Consider the following 26,218-nt stretch of genomic DNA (forward strand, 5'->3'; position numbering starts at 1 on the left):
CCAATGAGAGGTTAAAAATAACAATGCTAATTGAAATGAAGTCTCATCTCTTGCTTATTTAAGATTCAAATGGTTGCATGTGTTATTATCTGAACCTTCAATAAAAGTATTTAAAAATTAAATGCAGGTATGTTTAAAATGTTAACCTATACAAGAAATATTGCTGCAAGAGGATAATTATCTTGCAGTCAGATTGACTTTGGATTGTCAAGGTAGTCTTAAGTAACTACCCAGCCTGCTTAGCTGCTGAATTGTTTTTAATAGTCATATTTTGTTTCAGTTATGCTGATACAAAAGTAGAAATTACTTTCTAAATGTATTTCTTTATTGCAGATATATTTTTTGTAGGCAAATAGGAAAGTATATGACATAGAGGTTGAGATGAATTAGAGAGTAAGACTACATAAAAGATGGCTACCAAACCTAACACCAGCTCCAACCTAAAATATCCTTTGATTTGAAGTCCTTTGCCACTTCTAGAACATACATCTCATTTTTGCATGTGACAGAAGTGAACCAGTACAGCCAAACTTGACTTCCGAGCTAGAAAAGTATCTCTGAACAATTTAAATGACAAAATAGTGAAGTCTTTTTCAGTATGGTTTTGGGTGGTGATAGTTTTATTCATGATCAATTTTTAAAAATTTTCTTTTGCATTTATGTGGATAATTTTTTCAAATTAACAAAGTAGCTAAGTTATTATTTAATTTTTCATTTTTTGCACTGTGATCCCAACAAGAATTCCATATGAGATGTCTTATTTGCCCTGTTGCAATATGGATTGTTGTCTGGTTGGCACTGGACTTGGGAACATTAAAGAAAGAATCTTGTGACTCCCAAGAATGTCAGAGTTTAAGAAATTAGCATTATTTTTGAACAAAATGAGTGGGTGATCAGTGTGAAAGTAATTTGGAAATGACACTTTTTCAGGGAGATCTGGAACATGAAGAGGAGAGGTTGGATGGGTTGTAATGTCAGAACCCACTTATTTTTCCTACACGTACATTCCATGCCTTGTTGCAAAGGGCAGAATGGAAATAGACTAATGAATAAATTACTGGTTTACATCCTTGAGCAATCTTCTAATGAAAAAAACAAAAAACAATCCCCAAAAAAGTTACCTTTTAATTTCTGGTTTATTTTTTTTAGTGATAGAGTTGAAGCAGTCTGATAAGGAAACTGCCAAAACTACTAACAATGCCAAATTGTGAAATAACTACTTTTTTAATGGCTTGTTACATTGCCCAACTCAGTTATATGGTTGTGTATTAACTTCATTGTGGTTTCATAAAGTTCAATGTAAAAACTTTGTATTTTTTACCCAATAGGAATCAAATCTTATTTCTAAGATATTTGTCCTTTGCCCATAAAGACTCAAAGAGAAGCATTTAAAAGCTACTTTTCACAAGAAACTAATGCAAATGTGGGTTTGAGAGGTATTTTTTTCCAAGAGGTAGTTTTTTTCCTGAGATTTTACAGGATTTTTTTGAGTTTATTTTTAACTTGACTTTTATGTGGAAAGGTATAGAAGATAAATTGTAAAAGTTTTCTCAGAGACCTTTAAAGTATTTTTCCCATCTTCTTTCGCAGTCTATTTTGTGCCTGTTCAATTTATTTAGGATTATATTTGTTGTCTTCCAGGATGAGAGTCTATTTTCAAGATAAACAAGCAATCCATGTAATAAAACTGTAGGCCAGATAATGGGACTTCTATATTATTACTCTTGTATGGATTTACTTACATGATTTCACTTAATATTGGCTAGAATTGCATAACTGTATTTTCACAAGGTTTTTTTCAGACTTTTTATGAGACTATCTTGTGGTGAATGCTAGAGAGCATTCAAATGTAAGTCTCCAGGAAACTTTATTTTCTCCAAACATATTGTTGATCATTTTATTGGATATGGACATGGATTTTTTTCAAGAGAAGTGTTTGAATTTTTTCTCATACAGTTCTTGGAGATTTTTAGTATTGCAGGACAAAGCTTTCTGTTTGAATTAACAGTAGAAATGGCTGTTGATTTCTAGCTTCTGAAATGAGAGATATGAACATCACAAAGCCTTCACCCATCCTAATGAGGTAAAAATCATGTCAAATTATCCCTCAGGGTGAGCATCTTTGTATTATGGTAATGAAATTTTTGAGTAACTTTGAATTTACAGGAAACGAGATGCTTCTAATAAAACAGATAGGGTAAATTATGAAATTCATGGTAACAAATTCATATCAGAATATCCCAAGAATTTTATTTTTACTAGTCTCACTATATTTTTGTTACTGACATCCTGTTCTTTCCCCTGTTTTCCTCACAACTTCCTTTCTTGGCCTAATCTGTCTTTGAAGTCAACATCTGATCTCCTGAGACAGTACTGTATTATTTAACTCAGCATTTATCACATCATCTATCTGAACTATCAGTTCAAAATTTAGCTAAGTCTTTGATATATATCCTGAGAAGAAATCTTCAGTACTAGAGAGGTTTATTGTTATCCTATTAAGAACTTTTCAGAAAGGTTGATGGATGCACGTGTGTGAATAAGAAATCTGTGCATATTGTAATTGCTAACTCAGGTATGCTTAGGCCTTGTTTACCTAAAACTTTTCTGTGTGGATAAATAACCATGGAAAGCAAAGTGTGATTAATCTCCTCTGTACTCTGCAGTAGCCCTGAATATATTCTTTCTTTTCTGTGTGGCAGGAGGAATGCCAGAACTATATTCGAGTGCTTCTTGTTGGTGGCAACCATCTCTTTACCTGTGGAACCAACGCTTTCACTCCAATCTGCACCAACCGCACAGTAAGAGTTCAAATATTTTACCCCACAAGCTGGAGTCCCTGTTCTGAGCCAGCAGGTTAAAATGAAGAGCATGTTGTGGCTGAGAACTGGCTGTTTGGGTATTGATGGGTGAGCTGATGTGTAAAAAGGCTGATTTAGCTGCTGGCAGACCAAATAGGAGACCTAACCAATCTCTTTTTTGCATTCTTTTCCTCAGCTGTGAGAGGAAAAGTCATTCCTCCTACATGTCAATTTTTATGAACTTTATGTGTTTATAAGACTTCTGCCTCTGTCAGATTTGGTTGGCATCAATAGGTTTAGTTATCAAATGTGGTTATGTAGTTGCATACTCTGTATGTGTAGTTCTGGAGAAATGAGAGTACCTGTATTAGTGATTTCTGACTGGTGAGAATGAGAAATCTTGACTGAGATCTGTCATTCTATGTTCCAAAAAAAGCCTAATTGTAGCATCAGTAATAGTCATAGTAAGTATAAAAATGTCACCGTTAGTACTAGGCTGCCTATTTGTTTCAGGAGGGTAGAATCATTTAAATACAAAGAACAGCTGTATTACTAAAAAACTCATTGGCAGATTTATTATATTTAAACCCATTGTACCTTTATTTTCAAATAGCATATTAATGTCATGCTGTGGTTTATGGCTGAAAGTATTTGGGCTACTAAATCAGAGTTGGTTCTGCTGAGTTGGAAAGCTTTTTTTCTTACTCTCATTTTTCATGTGAGATTTTTTCCTAAAACACACCAACAAAACAAATAATGGATTTTTTTGTTGTTGTTGTCTGCTGTGGTGGATGCTGTATTGATTCTGGCTATCAGGTTTGGGGTTTTTTCCATAATAACAGTCTTTGCAGAGGTAACAAATTTTTGAGCCCCTTCTAATAGAAAACGTTTTGGCATGGTGGATAATGCTGGCATGTATGCTTTACCTATCAAAATCATACATACATATCAAAATGGCAAACATGAGATCTGACAATAAGACTTTCTATAAGAGACAATTCAGATTGATGTAGAGGTTGGCTACACAAAAAATAAAAGTAGATAACAGGTGTTTGTCACAGAATTTTGCTGAGATTGATGCAGCTTGGCTGAAATGATAACTTTCAGGTAATTTTAATCCCTTTTTCTAATTCTTTTACAGTTAAGCAACTTGACAGAGATACATGACCAAATCAGTGGCATGGCTCGTTGTCCCTACAGTCCCCAGCACAATTCCACTGCTCTTCTCACTTCCAGTGGAGAATTATATGCTGCTACAGCCATGGATTTTCCAGGAAGGGATCCTGCTATTTATCGAAGCCTGGGGGCCCTTCCTCCTCTCCGAACTGCCCAGTACAACTCCAAGTGGCTGAATGGTGAGTGCTGATGGACTGTGAGGCTCATCTTTTTAACTCATGTTCATCATATTCATGGTATTGAAATTCCATTCTGAGAATATGAATGTTTTTGGAGTATTGCTTATTTCACTTTTAAGTTATTTTGCTTTTTTTATATATTATTTTACTAGTATAAGTACTATGGAATATAGTTGATATAGCTGAAGCTTGTAGATGTGCCCTTAAATACATGTCTTTTTTGCAGGCACAGGGATGAGATGCACATACTGTGCTCTTACATGGCAAAGCTGAGTCAGCTTTAAGCAGCAGCTTGCATTGAGCATTCTTTTCTGAGTCCCTCAAAAGCCCAAGGCAGAAAATAAACAGTTTAGAATGGACTGAATTCTCCTGGCTTTCCCTGCAGGTCCCAGCCTTGACAAGCGGAAAAAGTTTAGCTTTCAAGCTGCTTTGGTGGCAGACTGACATTTTTGACACTTGCTATAGCTATAGGATAGGGAATAGTTTACAAAACAAATCATAAAATTGTGTTTAACAGTCAATTTTGTTTCATGGATGTTAATCACATGATGAGGGTTTCCAGCTGGGAGAAGCTGCAGTCAGGAAGGGATTACTGAGATATGACAGACCAAGTTGCCATTTTGTTTATTACAAAAAAAAGGAAGCAAATTCTTCTAAAATGAAAAATATTATTAAACATAAAATGTGAAATTATGTATATTATAATATGTTCCAGAAGAAAAAAAAAAATCATAATGCATGTTATGTGGCACAACAGTCACTATTCCTACAGTGCATTCCATGTTATGATGGGATTAGTCTCATGTTGGAAATTAAATATAAATATAAATTCTTATAGCTTCAGAACATTTGGTCAGCTGCAAGAAACAAAATTTATTTTGAAAATATCCCTTCTCATATAATGTGAATGCTGAATTGTGGTTATACGACTGGTATATTTCATTTGAACAATGAACCCCTCAGAGATAGCTCGCAGAAATTTGTGACCTTTTCTAAAGGCTGGATGATTTTAGAATGTTAATTATCAACAAAAAAAAAAAAGTCCTAAATTGTGTGCAACATAACAATTATAGCATTGCAAAAGAAGTGAGGGGAAAAATGAAGTAATTTTATGTATATCCCTGGCCAGGCACCCTTTGTCCACTCAGCTTGGTATTGGAACTAATTGCTGTGCCACACCTGCATGCTTTTGTCAAAGGAGAAAAAGTCTTCACACAGAATTTGCAGCTTAACTGGATATTTTTTATGCCAAAGGCATGCTAAAATTCCCTCTAGGTTTCTCTAATTAATCATATTCACTGTATTCACATTTTGTCTATTAAAAGCTTCAGATGTACTTATACATTCTCCATTCGAGTTCATTCTTCTGACTCAAAACTGTTTATAATTAAGTTACCAGGAAACTGTAGCTTTTATCTTTGGGGAGGAAGAACAAGATGAATTTTGTAATTGGAGCCAGATAAAGTAAGTCAAGTAAAAGTCTGAAAGCAGCCCAGTCAACTATATTAAAAGGAGGGGTTATTATTTTCTGGGCTAGCTAGGAGTGAGGGATTCGTCTGCTTGACTTGGGGATTCATCTGCTTTTATGTCAATTTGCGTGCTTTTATGATTCAGTGCCAAGAAACTACATTAGTTTTTCAGTGCTTGGATTGAAAGGAAGATTTTGCTGCTTTCACTGAGAAAGTAACACAGATCGATAATCCTGCAAGAAAAGTAAGGCATCAACAGGAATGGAAGCTCCCTAGTCAATATCTGTTATGCATCAGTAGCTCACGGTTACTGTAATTCAGCCTCATTTGAGGTGCTCATGTGCATGCATCTATCAGTGTTTCCAATTCAAAGTTTTCCTCAGAAGCACCCTGTTTTTTCTCACTTAGATTTTCTGCTCTGTGAATCATGTTGGACCAAATCAAATCATCTCTGGGGGTGATGGTTGTACTCTGAAACACAGCTGATTATCTTGTTCTGTGCTTTATTGCTATGCAATAAAGACATCGTGGATTTTAGTGGCTAGCACAGCAAATTTGGAGATCTTCAATCCCATCAGTCAGGCAAAAAGGACATGCCTATATGCTGAGGTGCTGAGGCAGTCTGTTATTGATGTTCACTGTACCTTTTGGTGCAGGATCTTGACTTGAAAAGCTCTGAATCTTCATCACAGGAGAAAACATGTTCCTAATCTTGTCAGAAGGTCTATAATTACAGGAACTATGATATACAGTGTAGGAGGAGAAAGTGGAGCTGATGTCTCAGGTGGCTTGAGTGAGATGCCATATTACCATGATGTGATTTCAGCTTCTGGAATCACAGATTTCACCAATAAAATACATTTACATTGTTGACAGGAGTTCCCCATTTGTTCTGGTTCAGCCATATTCAGCCATATTCGGCTGGTTCAGCTGTATTTATTGTTGGATCCTGCCTTCTACTGGGGGCTTGATAGGCCTAGAAGCAGTCCACAGTACATAAGTTAGCAGCCATGTACATAAGTTATGTACAGCCAAGTACATAAGTTAGCAGCTATTCACTGAGCATCATTATGATCTGTTGCTTAATTATGGAAGATTATAGAGAAATCAGGGAACTTTCATTTCTGAATTACCATTTTCTTGATGAACGCAAGACTCAGTTATCTGGGGGACAAAGATTTGGTTAGGTCAGTTAGAAGTATTAATTATTCAGTGTATGTGTTAAATTAAGCTACAGAAGTATGCTGAGAGAAGATAACTGAAGGGGAAAAGGTAAATTAATGTGAAGCACAAAGATTTTCAACAGGCACAAATCCAAAAAGTTAGATGGACAGCACAGCAACACTGCCAACACAGAAACCCTATTTCTGACTAGAGCTAGTTACTCTGGAGCCATCTTTCAGCCTCTCTGAACATACTGATTGTTCACCTGCTAGACAACATGCTTCAGGATTTAACTCCCTGAATTTTGTCTGGTTTGAAATTTTTTATTGGCCCAAACGACCATTCACCAAATGTTACAGGTGTCTGCACGCTTCCCTAAAGTTTTTCCTGTTTTGGAAAATTTTAGAGTGTGCATGGTCATGTTGTCTTCATTGATGGAGGAAAGAAGCATCTGGTGGTACTTATTGAACTTAGTCTCTTGTAAGATTTACAGTAGTAATTATTCATCTCTTGAATATCTCTAAATAAGATCACCTGTTCCTTTTTTTTTCATGACTTCAGAACTTCTCTCTGCTTCTAGGAAAAGAAATTTATGTTCTGTTTATTGATGCTATTTCTGTCTTCCTGGTGCTCCTGTAGAGAACATCACATACAGCTGGCCCAAAGGCAGTGAGCAGTTTTTTGACCAGTTGTAACCATGCAGAAATTCTGCTTGACTCCATGATGAGATGCCACTGAAGCACCAGGCTAGTGTAGTAGCACTCACCTTAGTTCAGCAGTGGTTGGGCTGCTCACAAAGACTTTATCAGATGACAGTGCAGGGAGAGACAGCCCCTGTGTGATCCTCTTGCCAGTGCTGTCAGGACTTTGCACCTACGTCACTGTTCTTGAAAGGAACACGATCACCCAGGGGAGTTATTGAGGGCTGCAAACCAGGTCTCTCCACATCCAACAGCCCTGCTGGCTGCAGGCTGGTAAACCTGCAAGTGTGAAATAGAGAACCAAACTCTCCTTCCCATGATGTCATATTTTGGCCATCTCTTTTCCCATGTAAAGGAAAATGTAATGCCTGAAGTTACTCACATGGATGTGTATATATGCACAAACAGATGAAGAAAGTGGAAAGACTGCTTACCAGTAATTTATTCTGTAAGGGGTCCTGTTCTGCTGCGTACCCTCTCTTTCTCTCTGAATCCATGTTCAGGTGTTTCTGTGCTTAAGAGAAGCAATTTGAGGTGATAGAGCACACACTGAGGGTTATGTCTAAAGCAGACATCTCTCCCACTGATTTCTTCTCGTGACCAAGCAGTCAGCAACACCCTGAGCTTCAGCCAGCTGCTCAGGTCAGTAAAGGGCAGCATGCTTTAAAATTTCCCTCGTAGTTTTTTATAAGAAGAATAGTCTGCCTTACCAATTTGCTTTGGACATTATTAAATAATAAAAAATAAATTATTCTTTCATTAAGCTGGCATGCTGTCTGTTTCAGTGTCTTTAAGCTTGTTTAAATAATATCTGGAGTTGATATAGTATGCTTCTAATTAGACTTTACTGTAGAGTTGGTCTGCAAAGTGTAGCAGGAGCAGAATTTGCCACAGTTTGCTCTAGAGAACGGAAGTAAATGTAATAGTTAGATTTGCAGTCCACAGTTGCAGTGTGTTCAGAGTGGCAATGAAAACCCTTCGGTGTTTAAACTTAGAAACTTTTTCTGTAGTCCAACATTTACAGTTAGTAAAGGTATTTCTCCTTTTAATACGCCTCTTTAAATCACTAAATGTTATCTGATACCTCAGTGTGAAAGTTGGCCTTAATCTATAATGTCTGTTTGCTTCCCACAGCCAATAAAAGGGCAAAACATAAAAAAAAAAAGAAAAAAGAAAAGGAAATCCCTGTCTGTTTCATCACACAAAGAAACACTACAACATTTGGTTTCATAATTTGTCAAATGCCTTTCCTTACAATTTCATGCATCTGCAACTATCTTGACTATCTTGAAATTATTTTGGCTCTTTTCTCTACCCTAGACATGCAAGGATAGGTGCTATTGGAACATATTAAATGAATAAAATCTGTGTTCGAAATGTCACAACATTTCATCAGTGGGCAGATGATAGATCATTAAAAATTAATCCTGGATCATATGTAGCAATAAAAAATAAAATAAAGTAAAAATAAAATAAAATAAAATAAAATAAAATAAAATAAAATAAAATAAAATAAAATAAAATAAAATAAAATAAAATAAAATAAAATAAAATTTCTTCCAAATGAGAAACCTTTCCATCTGAGGAGATGAATGTTTGGATTGTTCTGCTTTACTGGTAGACATAATATTACCATTTTTCCTCTTGCTGTCCTAAGCATTTGGTTTTTAGATACTCTTACTAAAGTGGTTCTTTTGAGATCACTTTCTTAAGAACACTAATAAAAAGATTATTAATCCAGAGCAGTACTTTCAGTCTTCACAAGTAATAGTAAAATTCTTACAAGGGTGGTTTGGTGAGAGGGGTTTAATACAACTCTGAATCAGCGCCTATTATTGTTTGTTAGCAGATTTTTATTATAACTTTTGCTACTAGTGGGATGTGTAGAGAGAATTTATGATCTAAGAATAAAAATTAATTATTTCAATTTTGTTTTTAAGGATTAATGAAAATGGCTATAATAATTCAGTGTTATCCTTTCATTTTTCTGGGTTTTAATGAAAAGCCTTGTAATTACCTAGTGCAAGCTTTTCTTTATTATGTAATATTTCATGTAACTCAAAACCAGTGTGTGCTTGAATGTGCAATGTACTCTTTCAGATAAGAGTCCTGACTGAAAATATGCAAAACATATTCTGCCAGTTTTGCTTATTTTGCAAGAAGATAAATAATTACATTTCTTTGGTTGTGCCACCCATAAGGTTGATTATTTTCTTTTGTGTATATCATAATTTTTGCCAGTATCCTAAAATAGGAGAAAAAATGCCAGCTAGTTTTGAAACCTGTCCTTAGGCTTCATTGGAGCAGTTACCAGAGGAAAAATTTGAGCAGTTAAGCTCAAATTCATACATCTTCTCCCTGATGGCAGTGACAGAGTAGGAGAGCAGTAAGTTGGTGTGAGGTGGAGGTGCCTCCCCTAATTTCCTTTTTCCTGTGCCAGACTAAGTTATTACAAAATACCTTCACATCATTTCCTTACATGTTTGAAATGGTAGACAACAAGCGGTACCCATGGAGTTAAGATATTTTCAGTCCTTTTCTACCCTAGGTAAATCAGCAAGGTCCACCTACCATTTATTAAAAACACGAGGAGTCTGTTGAGGACAGAGCTTGTTCTTTTGTATCTCATCTAGGCTGCCTATGTCAGTTGTCAGTGAAAGGCTGAATGAGGAAGGAGGACACTGCTGCAAGCAGATCATCTGTTCCCAACTGCGGAGAGGCACAAGAGGAGTGTGATCCTCATTAATGCACACCACTATGATACACAGTGACCCAGAAAGAATGAAAGAACTTGGGACTGAAATGCTTCTCAGTCAGGGGAAGCTGGAAAATTTCAAATTTCAGGGAACATGAACACATGAAAACCAGCATGTATCAAAGAAAGGAGGGGGCTGAAAGGTTACCTGAATCATGAGGAATAATGTCTTTACTGTGTGAGTAACGGTGCACTGGAACACACTGCCCTGAGATGTTGTGCAGTTTCATTCACTGGGAATATTCAAGAACAGCCTGGACAGAATCCTGACCAATGTACTTTAGGATGACCTGACTTGAGCAGGGAGGTTGGGTGAAATGACCTTCTAACCTGACTCATTCTCTGATTCTGTGTGATTCTGTTACAGAAGTATTGGAGGTAGAGACAGAATTTCAACAGCAGACATACCAAGACTTAAGGTGAAGGGGGAAGAGGGTGATTATGAAATTGGTTTCCTTGAAAAAAAAAGGAGAAAAAGGAAAAGAGAAGAAGGTTGTAATGCACTGATGCTGTCTGTATTCCAGGCATTCACTAACAAAACTTCTCGGTTACTCCCTTCCACAGCTGGATGGGAGAGAGAAAATACAACAAAGGGTTCATGAGTTAAGGATGGGGAGAAATCACTCACCAAATATCATCATGGGCTAAACAGGCTCAAATTAGAGATATGAATTGAATTTATTGCTAACCAAATCAGAGCAGGATAATGAAAAGTAAAATAAAACTTTAAAACCCTCCACCTTGCCCCCCATGCCTCCCTCCTTCCCAGCTCTACCTCCTACCCCAGTGGCAGAGGGTGACAGGGAATGGGGGTTATGGCCAGTTCATCACCCGTGGCCTCTCCCTCTGCTCAGGGAGAGGGGTCATTTCCCTGCTGCACTCTGGGGTCCTTCCATGAACTTCTCCAGTGTGAGTCCACCCCACAAGCAACAGTGTTCCCAAACTGCTGCAGTGTGGGTCACTCTTCCTTCCAGGACAGACTGCTCCAGCATGGGGCTCTTCCACAGGCTGAAGGTGGATTTCTGCATCCCCGTGGAACTCCATGAGCTGCAGGGGCTCAGCAGCTTCACCAGTCTTCACCTCCAGCTGGAGGGGAATCTGAGCTCTGGCATCTGGAGTACCTCTTGCCCCTCCTCCTCCACAGACCTTGGTGTCCGCAGGGCTGCTTCTCTCACATTCTTTGACTCCTCTCTTCTGTGGCCACAACTACAACTGCACAATAACTTTTCTTTCCTTCTTAAATTTGTTATGACAGAAGCATTACCATAGTTTCTAATTGGCCCAGCCTTGGCCAGTGGCATGTCCATCTGTTGGAGCTGCCAGGGATTGGCAGAGCTGGACATGGGGACAGCTTCTGGCAGCTTCTCATGGAAGCCACCCCTGTAGCCCCCCACCAAAGCTTGGCTATGCAAACCAAATGAACAAGTCTGCAGGGAAAGTAATTTACTTGTCTCCCTCCCTGCAAAACTAGAACAGAGAAAAGAAAAAAAATTGGCAGTGAAAATATTTGAGAGAAATGGGTAAGCCATCATAATTGGGCTTTCTTTCCATATCATAACAGCTGGTTGGCAAAATCTCCTTAAAGAACACTAGATTCCTCTGTGTCTGGAATTCTGGATTCAATTTTAAGCAACTATCCAAACTTCTGGATCTTTTGATAGATCCCCATACTCCAAATTTCTAGAGGTTATGAGTGAATTAATGAAATCCCTATATATTTTTTGCACTTACCCCCTGCCCTGGCATACATGGCTTTGCAAGGTGTCTATAGAGTGAATATAGGTGACAAAATCCACTCCAGGACTGACTTTCAAGGGCTTCAGCAAGTATTAGGTTAGAGAACAGAATGGCTGCTGTGAGTAAATTTGTCACTAGCAAATTTGCACCAGCAAAATGATATAATAAATTGCAAAGTATTATGCCATGTAAGAACGCTTTACCTTGAAAATGAAGGAGATTTATTTAAAATGAACAACAGGAAATAAAACAAGGAATTTTGTATTACCATATTTAAAAACAATTTTTCAGAAAAGAAATAATTGCATTTCAGAATTTATTAGATTACATCAGTAAAAAAGTAATGAGTGAGCATCCACTTTTATGATTATGCTGAATTGTATTATAAAATCTATCAGCAATATAAGAGAAGATTGGAAAAAAAATGTCTGGGATACACAGTTTTAGTGTATTGAGCTGTCCTTGCTCTTCCATACCTATAAAATTTTCAATTTAGCAAAAGGAAAAGAATGTAAAAGAAATCATGGAGAGCTAAGGCATTGCAAAGGAAATAGTCAAAATAGATTGGTAGCCAGCTACTCTGTGGCAGGTTGGCATTTTTAGCACGCATCATAGGTAATTGTGAAACAGAGGAAAAATAGCTATTAATAAACTATTTCCAGCAGTTTCATATGGGACTTAACATTTTACAGTTCAGCTCCTGAGGATGGATATAGCTGTGATGACCACAAGTTATGTATTACTTTTGAGTCCTATAATGCTGTAGGAAAATTTTACTCTGATTAAAATTTGTCCCTAAACCTTCATGAGCAGTGATGCCCTGATCAGCCCAATGCAATGTCTGTACATTTTTTCCAACAGATGCAAAGGGCCACAACTAAATGAATATACTTAATCAGTATGCAGAGATGGCAGAATGCAACTGCAACTGGACTTTTTTGATTATGTTAATAAGATGAAAGGAAATAATAAAAACTGGCACATCTGAAGCTTAAATTCTTTCCATTGCTTTAAGTGTCCCTTTTGAAGAGCATTTCTAGCTGAAATGTGAAGTTTATTCAAAAAGCCTCAAGTGCATCTTTCTAGAATTTAATGCTATATAAGCATTTGGCTGACTACAATTATTTGGAAGAAATGGGTCTTTAGAGATCAACAGTGTGGTGTGATTCATTGATCTAGTGAGGTCGGTGAACAAGTGAACAAGTTCTAGAGAGATGTCATTCAACATTAGGGCAGTATCTAGATCTTGAATATATTATGCATTCATATATCTTTGTGTGTGTCTTATATTGTGTGCATATATACATATATAATCTGATCTGTGTCTAAATCATAAAAAATTAATATTTTAGCTTTCTTTTAACATTTCTGGGGTTAATTTCACTTTCGATTGGGTCTTCCAGTGCCTTGCACCTCAGATGTGAGTGGTTACATCTCAGAGAGACAGTCAGTAGAAGTCACAATTCTTACTTGCTTAGAGTAGGATTTGGACATTTTAATCCTTAAGGTTAATTGCTGCTACCTCCTTAAAGAAAGTTAGATACTTTCCTGTCATTTAGTTCACTCTGGAAGCAGTAGCACCCACTATGTAAATTAAGCCATGTTAGATTGCTTCAGAAGTGAAGTTATATGGATTGAAGAGCACAAGTGTACTTTCTTGCTCTTAAGTTCAGACAGCAAGAAGAGGCCAAGACTACCTCAGATGCTCTCAAGGAGCTCTTTTATGCTCCTGTTTCCCATTTCTATCCACAGAAAAATTCCTGTACAGTTCCTCCCATTCTTTTACCTCTCAGTGTATTCACACCACTAAATATAAAAGGCCCAGGAAATAAACTTATGCATGACACCTTTGGCAGGTAGAAAGGGAGAATAATCTAAAGGGAATCATTGTGTCTTCCTGTTAAATGCTTTCACATTAAGAACAGAGACTGTGCTCCCCAGAAAATGTAGGTTTGTCTCCAACCTTCAGAAAAGCAATCATATTATTTCTGGTGGAAGCACTATCTTGGCTTCGTATGGTTGAGTTGTCTTTTCTGCAGTAACCTAGAAGAGTCTGTGGGGAAACATCCTTGTTGGGCAGTGTTCACACTGCTTTATGAAGGAAAGTGTAGAAATTCCCAGGATTTGTGCTGAGTAGGCAAACTTCAGAAATAGCAGAGCAGTGTGTTTACCCAGGGGCAGCACTAACTAGCCACCCAGGGCTTTCAGTGCTTGGGCATGTGCTTTGTGCAGCACTGCTCTGTGATGTGCACTGGAGATATGTTTTGGGTCACATTGACAGTAATTTTCTTGCTTTCCTGATTACACTGGTTCCATGTAATTTGGGAAAGTCTAGTCAGCCTGACACATCCATAAATTGAGTCTATAAAAAACTCTATAGAGGTCATATATAATACTTCTGATATTATTATGGGTTGTACTAGCTGTCTCATGCCACACACCAGAATCCTTGCACTTGTTGTAGTGATCTGATAAATCAGAAATGAGATGTGTTTGCCCTTCCAAGAGCTATTTGCAAAGTCAGCATGAAGCAAGAGATTCACTTCATTTGCTGCATTAAAAACTTACATGGTAAAGCTTTCATGACAACAAATAGCAGTTCACAGCACAATAGTTAGACCCATAAGAACTGATTTTTCCTAGCAGAGAAGCTACTTTTTCCTTTGAAGTTTTGAAATTACCCTGTTCATTTTTCCCAAAGAGAGAATGAAATAAACAAAGTCTGACATGATAATCCTTCCATATCCACTGAATTCCCTAAGGTAACTGTGAGATTATTACGTTTCATGCAAATGAAAGCAGATTTCACAAGTTTCAACAGCAGATCACAATTTCATTGGTTCATAATCAATAAAGTATAGGTGTTTGCAGATGTATATATTGTATCTCAGTTCTGAAACCATGAAATATGAGTACTAGGTATTTTTATACATGTATTATGATTATCAGTGCAACTTTAAAATACTGTCTTTTGAAAGGTTGACATGGATTTTCAAGAAACCTGAATACATTCTGAATGTATTTCATATTATTTTTACTCCTATAGTTTGTGAAGTTTGTTTAATTTTTGAAATTAATCATTCCTTATGCTGAGTGCTTCCAATAGAGTTTTTTTAACTCTGAAGTGAAATTCTGTGATGTCAATGTAGAGATATGTATCATTTTATATTAGTGGGCCTCCAGTGAGAACTATCTTCTGGCCTTATGGCAAGGCAGGGCCTCCTTTTTTTAATGTTTGTACAAAATATTTTTTGTGGGTGGATTGATTGATTTTTGAGTATTTGCACAGTAGAGTTTTGAAGCTTTTGAAGCCTTTGAAGCAAAATCTCTATTGTAATGAAAATTTTACACAGATGGAGATTTAAGGTTGTAGGAGGGTTAACATAACTAATAGTTTAATTCTTTGTATATTGTCAGTGTAATTTTGTTTCTTATGATATAAGTCTTGTCCAACTATTTTGCCTTTTTCATTCCTTTTTTATAAGGACACAAATGCACTGATAGTATGTAACTTATGAATGAGGCACCAACATGTTCTTAAAATTGTTGGGATGTGATCTGCCAGCAAAATATCTGTGCAGCTCTGAATGAGGAAAAAATGTGGTGTGTTCCAGACTGGTCTCAAGGAAGCACTTCATAAAATACAGGGTGAAAGTTACAGGGAGGAGTGAGAGCACTATTGGATCTGCTCAGCTTCATACATCTGAGGCAGCTCATAATCACTGCTGCCAAAAACCTGCCCTGGGAACTCTCAGCACAGCAGATAGAGATGGAAGCAGCACAAGAGGCCACATTAGCTGGGATCTGGTCTGTCTTTGAAAAAGAGTTTTCTGACAGTTTGGACTGCTGTGAGGCAGTGCCAGCTCGCTTGCCTTTGTAGTGCCCCTCCAAAGTTCTGATAGGTTTGAGATACTCCTGTAAAATGCTTACATCAAATTGCAGCAGCCTTTTTTCCATACAATAGTGCTGTCAAAAAATCTTCATCTAATAATTTTATTTGAAGTCCTTCCTCACAGCAGCTGTTTTAAAACAGTTTTTTATTGGTTTTCTTGCTTCAGAATAAAATTTGAAAATGAGAAACAAAAGTTTTCTTGTTTTTCAGAGGTATCAGTGTTCTAAAATGGTTCCTTGCACAAGTGGGGCTCTTCTTCACAAATCTGTGTATCAAATTTATCTTTCCTTTAAGCACTTGTCAAGTTGTCAGCCTCTTCTAAGGTCATGGACTTTCCTCAGTTCTAGTATTCCTTACAGGAAATGTACCACATGTTTTTTGTCTTTGGTATCCCACTGTTCCTTTTTTTCTGTCCTTTCAAGAAGTATTGCCACCTGTTGCTTTCCAGATTATTTTTTAGATATTCTCTAGTTTCTTCTTCATCACCACTGGGTTTTTGATCACTTTTTTGATTAGTTTTTTTAAATAAGAAAAAAGAAATCTGTAATGCTCTCAAAAGCATTAAGCAAGATAGGGTTGAAATGCAGTTATCTTACCATCAAATATTCTTGTGTAGTTATCTTTTTTTTTAATTACAGCTTCTGAGCACATTTTTATCCACCATCAATTACCACCCGTTATCCTGCTCATCTGGAGTAATGGCATGATGGCAAAGGAGAAACAGAGTTAAAAGACAAAGCAATTACATTGTAAGAATTCACTGTGCCCTTATGTGAAGAATGAAAACTCCAAGACACTTTTGATGGTGGAACACAGTGAGCCGGGCCAAGATTTCCCAGCACAGTCTTGTTCTATAAACACCTAGAGCAAAACCTGTCAGGCCACGTGCTGTGGTTTGACCCCAGAGGGCAGCTCAGCTGGCTTTTTGTGCTGGTGGGGTGATGTGAGAAGGAAAAGGCCTTCGCTCTCTGTAAGTGCTGCTCAACAATAACAAAGACATCCCTGAATTACCAGCACTGTTTCCAGCATAAATCCAAAACACAGTGCCATGCTAGCTACTATGAAAAAAAATCAACACTACCCAGCCAACCGCAATGCATCATGATCATGTACCTCATAATCCCAGCTGGACATGAGCTGGCCTATTCAGATATCATGGTGCCACATGCCTAAAGGGTATTAAAGTGTGTGTTTATCTAAATATAATGCTTGAAGATAAATCCAACTTCCACATTAATATGAGTGCACATAACACAGGAGGGCAATAAATGATCTTTCCTTCTGTTATTTTCAGAACCAAATTTTGTGTCGTCTTATGATATTGGGAACTTTACCTACTTCTTCTTCCGGGAAAATGCAGTGGAACATGACTGTGGGAAGACAGTTTTCTCTCGTGCTGCGCGGGTGTGCAAAAATGATATTGGTGGCAAGTTTGTGCTGGAGGATACCTGGACTACCTTCATGAAAGCTCGTCTGAACTGCTCTCGCCCTGGAGAAATTCCATTTTACTACAATGAACTTCAGAGTACTTTCTTCCTGCCAGAACTGGACTTGATCTATGGCATTTTTACCACCAATGTGTAAGTAGATTGAATGACATATTTTATTTTCATCCTGTTTGTGTTGGAAAAACCTAGGACTTCTGAGCTACTCTCTTCTGCATATGCTGAGTAAACATCATAAATTCAAACTACTGTTTTGCCCAATCCACTGTTTTCTCTGAACAAGTATCAGTTCCAAATGTTTACCACATGAATTGTTGAAAACACAAGAGAAGGAATAAATTCTTATTATTTCCTTACTGCAGGGAGCCTGTTGTGTTTAAGACTACTCTGTCATATTCCTCACTTATTGCTAGGAAGTAATTAACTTTTATTTTTACTATTGTAATACGTAAATTCATTATGTACTTATGGAATAAATATTTTATAATTGTGATGTGACACAATCATGTATTTGATGTGATGGAATTTGACTATGTCATGGAGAACTCATCTTACCCAAAACAGTACAAGAGGTGCTCTTGTATTTTAATATGGTCCTGAAATATCCTTATGTGAGTTTGAAGGTCAAACCAAGTATTTAACCTAATTTTAAGTGAGCCTGTTATATCAATAAGGTAAAATTAAAGAAAAAAATAAAAGTACAATTTGGTCTTAAAAATTCAGATTTGTTAAACTTTAAAAAGTTGGATGAAAATAGGAAAAAAGAGACATCTCAGAAATGTCCTTACTGCGGATAATAAAATTTGCTGTTGTTTTGAACAGTACTTTTATCTTGTTGTTCTATTTTCCTACTAAGTTCATATACTAAAAGACAGGTATTTGTCAGGTGGCATCCACATACATTCTTCAACCAGATCTTTCTTGAGAAGTCAATGTAGCCTAGACACGTTCCTGCCATGAAAAGCCTGACCAGAGGAATTCTGCTCTAGAAAATCCACGGAGCTTTGGCCATGGAAGGGGAATGATGTTCCTGATGCTTCCTGGCTCTCCTGAAAATGGACTTGCTATTGTTAAGGCTACCTTTGCCACATGAAAGTAGACAGTATTTTAAACCTTGCCTCTCCTTTCTTCTCCTCCCGTGGCGCAATATTCTGACTGTCCAGTATGTATGAACTGTTCAAAGAGGAACAAATTAATTACAACTGTTTGAGGGTAGGGTTTTTTGGTTTGATGGCAGGCATTCTATTTAAATGCCTGCCATCAAATGTAATAACTAAATGTTTTAGATATTTTTGAAATATTTTAGAGCTAGAATTACTTCCCCATGCTGACTCCTGTTCATAGATAGTTTGTGGAACTCATATGATCCACCTTTCAGGCCTGTAAGTGACGATGGAGAAGCACAAGGGTTTCTTGTGACAGGGAACAACAGATTCCTTTCTGTTCATGTAACAGCATCAGATATAACTTAACAGCATTCATAATTCTTCAGTCTCAATATCTTCTGAATTTCAATGACTTTGTGTCTTAATTCTTTTCTAGTATATTTTAATAGAGTTGTGGAGGGCAAAAATGGAAACATTTCTCTAACAGCCAAACCTGCACCTTTTATGCATAGTTGACTATCAAGTCCACTATAACTACTGCTTCATGTAAAAGATGATTTTGTTTCTTTCAGACTATCAAAAAAAATTTATAAACATGAGTCTCATTACATGGTACACTTACATTGGTAATATTAGTGAGATGCATTTAGTGATATAAGCAGGGATTTATCAGCTCAAATGCTGATTGATTCTGCAGAAGTTGTAAGCATGAAACTTCAAGTTTTGGACTTACTTTTGGCTTACTTTGAAAAGAGAGACAAGCATAAGAAAGCAAATTGTTCTTTTGTTCCTGGTATTTAATCCGTATATCCTAACTCTTTTTTCTGTGTTGGGGGTTTTTTCCCATCATTATGGAGTTTCTATAGTAGGTTTTCTTAAGCCTTGTGTAAATTCCAGGCTAAGCTTAAAAAAAAAAAAAAATAGGGGGAAAAAAGAACAGAGAAGAATGCTGTGTGGATCAGTTGCCAGCAGTTTTAGCTGTAACAGGAAATCTGTGCAATTGACACCTTCATTATCTATTCCATTATCTCAAAATGAGAAAAAGAACAATGCAGCTTTCCATATTAGGAGCTTTCATAGTTTTTAGATTATATTCTTTATACTATGCAGAATTACTTTATTGCCTTGTACATCACATTTTCCAGGCAAACCCAGGAAATTGTGTGTTTTGTCCAGCTGCCATTTATTGATGTTTATTTTTTTTAACATGATAACTTCTAAGCAGTCCAAGTTGTTTTCTCTTGATGGGTTTCTACAACTTGCATTCTTATTGCTGTACAACATCTCTTGGAAAACAGGATTTTTGTGGACGTGTCTTGTCCAGCAATTCCGTAGGATCTAGAGACATACCACACATTGAAAAACCTGACTTATGTCATGCAGTCATTTGTTGTATGGAAGAAGCTTTATTGAAAACTGCAAATAATATCATCCTGAACTTTATACCTAGAAAAGAGGTAGAAGCATAGTATGGTATTAGAGCAACAGCAGAAAGTAGAAAGTTCTGAGTTTTTCCCCACAGCAGCTTCTTGGTAAGGCTGATAAATATTTTAAATGCAATGACTTTGCTTAATCAGCTCATCATATATCATTATCTTGAGATATCATCTCCCGGTGAAGCAGATCATATCTGCTTCATTATTTAATTGAAGGATTGAAGAGTTATTGCCTTTTTTAATTTATTTTTCAGCAGTTTGACTTCTTAATGTTATTACATAGGTTAATGTATTTATTTATTTTGCAGGAACAGCATAGCAGCCTCAGCAGTTTGTGTTTTCAATCTGAGTGCCATAACTCAGGCCTTTAATGGACCCTTCAAATACCAGGAGAACTCTCGCTCTGCTTGGCTTCCATATCCCAATCCTAACCCTAATTTTCAGGTATGGATATGTGGGAGAAGGACAATATTTTATGTGAGCTTTCCTCAAAGTACTGTATGGTTCATAAATTATAAATCCAGTTTTTCATTATATTGTATATTATTATATTATATTTTTTAAGACCTTAAAAAAACCCCTAAATTTTAAGAAGTGCTTAGGAGAGTCCCTTATTTCAACATATTTAATTTTCATTTTATCCTTCCAAAAATATTTGGATTGAAAAACAGATGTACTTTGAAGGGTAGGACAAAAAAGGCTTAACTTCAATCTTCTGTCAAAATAAAACACTACAGTTGTCTGTCAAGGTGACATTAATTCCTGTCTGAAGTAGGATCAAACTACTATTCTCTTTTACATTGTATTTGTGCTATTAGAACTTAAAAAAATGGAACAGTGTCTGGCAGAAAAAAGAAAGTGAGAGGGAGGTGATAAAGGAGGAGTGGTCAGAATTTTATATTTTTTTATTTACAAGGTGGTTTACACTCTCTGAAGAGTCAGATTAAAAGAATTTGTGACATGTTCTTTCCCTCATTTGAACTTGGTGGCCTCAGAGGGTGTAATAATCTGCTGCTGTCTGAGTGTAAAACCAGTTAGTCCAGGGTGGGTTATTTAGAGGAAAAAATAGCAAAAAGAAAGGGTATTTCAGTAAGGACATATGCATTGTTTTCGTCTTTTTCATAGTCACCACTCCTACCAATACAATTTCAATGAGCGTGCTTCTTGCAAGGGATATGGAAGGAAAAGCAGCATTAATGTGATTAACAACAATAGCCTTTCATCAAGGTATTTAAGTGTAGTCACCTCTGTCCACATTTCACCCTCACTTAATCTCAAAGCAATTTCACAAGTTCACTTCTGCTCCTGGAACAGCCCTCCCTAGCTTGTAAGAGTCATAAGATCTTTGCTAGCATGAAAAAGAATCACCCATTGGGGATGGTAGGTAGTTTTAATTACTCCCTGATCTATGCAAATGAAGGAAAATAAGGCACAGGTTATGGGCTAGAGCCATGTTACCTTTACTAAGTAGTGTGTTTGTCATCAGCCAAATGACAAGACTCTAAGTATGCCAGAAGCCTGCACAAGCAGGCTGTATTTGTATGCAGCTTTTCACCTGTTGTAGAAATACTTGTATTGTCAAAATAGTGATACGAAGAGGGTCTAAGAGAGGCTAAATTTTTGAAGGAAAAAGCCTGAAAAAATGCTTGTATGTAAAAATCCTATCACCTTTCTGACTAGGTAAGCACATCTGATAAAACTTATTAAACTCTCACTACAAACTTTGCATTAATGTGTTGTTAATTATTGTGAGAGCAGCCCATGCTGAATGGTACTTACAAAGAGAGATAACAGCCTGATGGCTGTGTAAAACCGGTTTAAGTCTCTGCTGTACTGTTAGTGCATGTCTCCAAGTCCCAATCAAGACAGATGTTGAAATTTATTTCTTAGGTGGCCTGGCTGATTTTAATACAGCTGGTACTTCATCCAATTTACAAGAACACTGACAACAGTTGTATCATATCTCACTGAGCCACAACTGTAACGTAACGTGGCCTTTTACAGCACAATATTGAAGGCAATTGATGTCAACTGATCTCTAGGTATCTCTAATGTCCAACTTCTTTTGCTGATGCTGCTTTTTATTTCCTTGAATAACTTTCTGCTACATTTCTGGCTCCATAACTGCAGCAGTGATACATACCAGAAGCTAGTCTAATACTTAGAGATTTAACCATTTTTTGTGACTTGACTATGTGACTTTAGAGTACATACCTCACAAGGATGAGATATATTCATTGACTGAGTCATTGGTTTCCTTCAGAGAAAGGACTTTTCTTTGGTAGAGTTGTTATGATAAAGGACCAGAAGATCTGTTTGTGTAGTCCTAGAAGTAGATTTATCCTCTGAGGATTCACCAACTCAGTAGCAAGAGAGAGAAGTCTGTGGTTTGAAGGAAGACTACTGCTATGTAGCTATAGTAGCATCAGACATGATATTTCCAGGGCGGGTTTATATTAATGAATTATTTTCCATTTTAGAATACTATTGGAGTCCCAGTTTTGAGGAGCGTTGTTTTCTTCAGAGATCATTGCTTTTCTCTTTAGGCAGGGCAATGTCTATCATAAGACCAAGGACCATTTGCAATTCAGTGTACTGTAGGTATTCCGCCAGAATTTTTCCTGCTTGATAGATCCAGAGAACTTCTTTTGGTGTTTATTTTTTTCACCGGTCTGACATACAGAGCAAATAACTGTTTCCTGCCAGTTGCTAATTTATCATTCTTCATCATCTGATCTCCCATTATGAAATAATTTCTTTGAATTTTTTTTATCATTTGTGGATTTGGAACAGTCACTCAATTTTGGTTTGAAAACATGGTAATAATAAAAAAAAAAATTGGTATGGTTTTGCACACTATTATTTTGCTCATGCTGTAATTCATGGCATAGTTTATGACATAGTAAAGCAGAACAAAAATGGTGACTTAGTTATGCCTTTCACGTCACCCAAATATTTGATAAATGTTGTGAAGTAGTGCTTTACTTCTCTGATGCATTTACTCCTGAATAAACATGTAAATGTTTATATATTCCCATGCACTAAGAAGCTTTCTCTTTTGTTTCCTCAGTCGAACGCAAATATGTTAAAGTTAATTCCCAGTTATTTTGCTTTGTTTATTTGTGTTTGAAACTTGTCCATGCAGCTAGTGGATGTTTTTCTGTAGGAAAAGAGCACATTTTTCATTGTTAAAATATGGTCAGTTTTAAAGAAAAAAAAAGGTCTTTGCTGTGGATAATATTTATATAGAGCTCTGCACTGTCCATTTTTGCTACTGAAGATGGAGTCCTAAGAAGCTACTAGTACTGCATGTTGTACTTTCACCTGGGATTCCTGTCAGACCCTGGCTGTGGTAGGGCATGGGGTTTCCTTTGAAAATTTGTTATATCATTAGCACTGAGGTCTGTGAATATTGTAAAGAAAACTAGACAGAAAATACTTTGGTTTTTTGGATGGTAGTTTTTGTCTTTCCTGCCCTATGAACATAGGATATAGCAAAATATTTCCATAATCCACTTGTGCTGGTCAGTCTGGTGCTCTTCCATATTGTTTAGAACTGGGGAGCCTCCATAGTACTGCCTCAGGAAAACTGAGCTCCCTGAGTCCTTGGACAGTCTGGTTAGCACCAAAATGGGACCTGAAAGTCAAATTCCACATTGTCATTACAAGATATGCTCCTGCTTTTATTTTCTTGTGCTGTAAATCAAAGAGTAAATGTATTACTGTTGGCACATATAGTCATGCTACTTTTCTGTCTTTACAGTGTGGCACCATGGACCAAGGTTTGTATGTAAATCTGACTGAGAGAAATCTTCAAGATGCACAAAAATTCTTCTTAATGCATGAGGTTGTTCAACCAGTTATTCCAATTCCTTACTTCATGGAAGACAACAGCCGATTTTCCCATGTGGTTGTGGATGTTGTGCAGGGCAAGGACATGCTTTTCCACATCATGTACCTTGCTACAGGTATGAATCTTCCTTGCCGTGATAACTGCAAAAGTTTATAAGGTCTTTGGGTTTTAATGTTCTGTTAATTTTTTATGAAATACATGTACATCTTGAATGTCAGCTTTTCCTCTTTGACACAATCACCTATCTTCTACTTTTTCTGAATAGATCAATTTAGCTATATACAATGTCTTTTATGTTGTTTTGTGAACTCCAATTTTGGTGTCTGTTTCTTATTCTCCTTGAATCTGTGAAGCTTGTAAATCAAATTAAGCATTGGAAATTCTACAAACAGGACTTCCAAAGTTTCACCATCTTTTCTTCCATTTACTTAGTTAAGGGTACAAAGTTAAGGGCCCAAGACAAGATTGTTTAGGACTGTCTGATAAAGAAGTAACTTTGTAAATATCAAATACAGCTGCTCTTTCTATTTCTGATTTTTTTTCCTCAAATATATTTTATTAACTTTCCTTTTCATCTCATTTTTAAGATATTCATTATACAGTTTTATACCCTGCCTCATTATTTGTCCCTTTATATGTAATCTTAGTATGAAAAGAAGAACAGCACTTCACTTTGTATTGTCTTGGTTAGAGCTATTGCCTTCTTGGTTCAAAATTTCAATCTTCTTAAAAATAATGAGGGTGTTAGAGAACTGTTTTGCAGAACAAGAGTGTCCCCAGCTGAAACTGAAATACTAGATTGTACTAATATGCTTAAAGTCTAATGGCATAAAACTTAGGATAGTTCTTAAGTACTTGGGCTTATGCACATTAGTAGGGAATGGTTCATCAAGGCAATGGTTTGTTAATGTTCAGTTTGTCTCACTGTGCTCCTTGAAAGCTGGGCAAGAACAGCCTGCTGGCTGGTAAATCAGAGCATTTTAAGTGAAATCATGCCAATGCTAAGTGGTGTTTGTATTGTAGAGGCCTCCTGAGCAAACCTGAGTTACAGATACATGCACTGAGTTGATTTTATATGAAGAGATTATCCCTGCATTGTGGGATATTTACATTATTTACAGTCTTGGAAGCACCAAGAGTAATGACTTTTGCCATAACTCTGGTCTTTAGGTTTCAGTTTCCCTTGGTGTGTAACCATTTACATTTGAGTCAGCAATTGAGGATCTAAATTTTATGCTTCATGGTTCATTAATAAATTGTGTTCGGGAGTGATTCTTTTTGTGCTGCTAAAAAAAAATACTGCTCCTATGCTCCTTGTGATATATGCTTGCCTTTCGCTTTCATTCTTCTCTCTATGTCTGGTTTTGATCATTCATGGAAGCAGGGTACTTATCTTAGCTGGATCTTTAGTCTAAACTCTGCACATGCTTTCCTGTCAGTGGACAGTGTATGTTTTATAAGTGTGAGAAAGCATATGATAAAACGCCCATTCTATTCTTGCCCTTTTCGTGATGTAGTTAATTCTATTTCACATGTATTTCATCGAATCACAGTGAATATTGTTAATATTCCTTCTACCCCAATGGAGTGTAAGTGTTAAGACTTATTTTCTAAGTGTTCATACTCATTTTTGGTAGAATTTGAAATTTCTACACGTTCATATACAAATACCACAGGTATGCTGCATAAGTGTAGTTTAAAAATCCCAAGATGTACCAAGTTACACAGTATAATTTATTTATATATTAAGATTGTAGGAGAAAGGTGTGACTTTGCCTTCTTCTGGGGTACAGCTCATGATTTTAATTTCATTATATTTTTAATTGTGCAGCATCTTATTTCTCCTGAGCCCTGCCTTTGCTTATGTAGAAACTGTGGAGTAGTTAGCATTGAGTTTTCATCATAAGCTGAACATGGTAAAAGATTACTGAGAAAAATGCCACTACTTCTGTAAACAACAGAAAGTAAAAGGCAGCAGCCTTAACTTTGAAAATAAATGATAATTTTGGAAACAACCCAAGTTTAAGGCTTTTGAATTTCCCCAGTGGCCAGTTTTACTTTCACATAAAATGTCCTCCACCCAAAACTCCTAACACGATAGAGTATGTGTATGTTTGGGAGAGATGAAAGATTGGGCTGACAGTTACTACCAGTCTGAGAAATGTTGTCATTATATCTTTCCTGGTTTAATTTATTTGCATTATTAAAAGAGGTGGTAAATTAAATTTGGAATTAAACTTTTACCACAATGTTCCATCTTTGAAAAAAAAAAACCCAAAAAACAAAGGAATAAAAGCTGACAAGCAGAAAAGGCCCTGGGGGTGCTGGTCAACAGCACTGAAATGTGAGCCAGCATGTGCCCAGGTGGCCAGCAAGGGCATCCTGTCCCATGTCAGCCACAGTGTGGTCAGCAGGAGCAGGCTGTGATCTTCATCCTGTACTCAGCCATTGGTGTGGCTGCACCTTGAAACCTGTGTTCAGGCCCTCCACTAGAAGAAGGACAT

General features: G+C 36.8%; 1 protein-coding gene across 4 annotated transcripts in view; it reads left to right on the forward strand.

The window, feature by feature from the left end:
- The window catches only part of SEMA5A (semaphorin 5A), a 315,396-nt gene that overhangs the window by 171,471 nt on the left and 117,707 nt on the right, over positions 1-26,218 (forward strand). For all 4 annotated transcript variants that reach the window (XM_064428870.1, XM_064428877.1, XM_064428886.1 and 1 more), the window contains 5 exons: positions 2,703-2,801; positions 3,943-4,156; positions 17,169-17,454; positions 20,170-20,305; positions 23,625-23,829. In XM_064428870.1, coding sequence (XP_064284940.1) covers positions 2,703-2,801; positions 3,943-4,156; positions 17,169-17,454; positions 20,170-20,305; positions 23,625-23,829 — 940 coding nt within the window. The remainder of the gene's footprint in view (positions 1-2,702; positions 2,802-3,942; positions 4,157-17,168; positions 17,455-20,169; positions 20,306-23,624; positions 23,830-26,218) is intronic.

Source organism: Passer domesticus, chromosome 1 (assembly GCF_036417665.1).
Source record: "Passer domesticus isolate bPasDom1 chromosome 1, bPasDom1.hap1, whole genome shotgun sequence".
NCBI classification, from domain to species: domain Eukaryota; kingdom Metazoa; phylum Chordata; class Aves; order Passeriformes; family Passeridae; genus Passer; species Passer domesticus.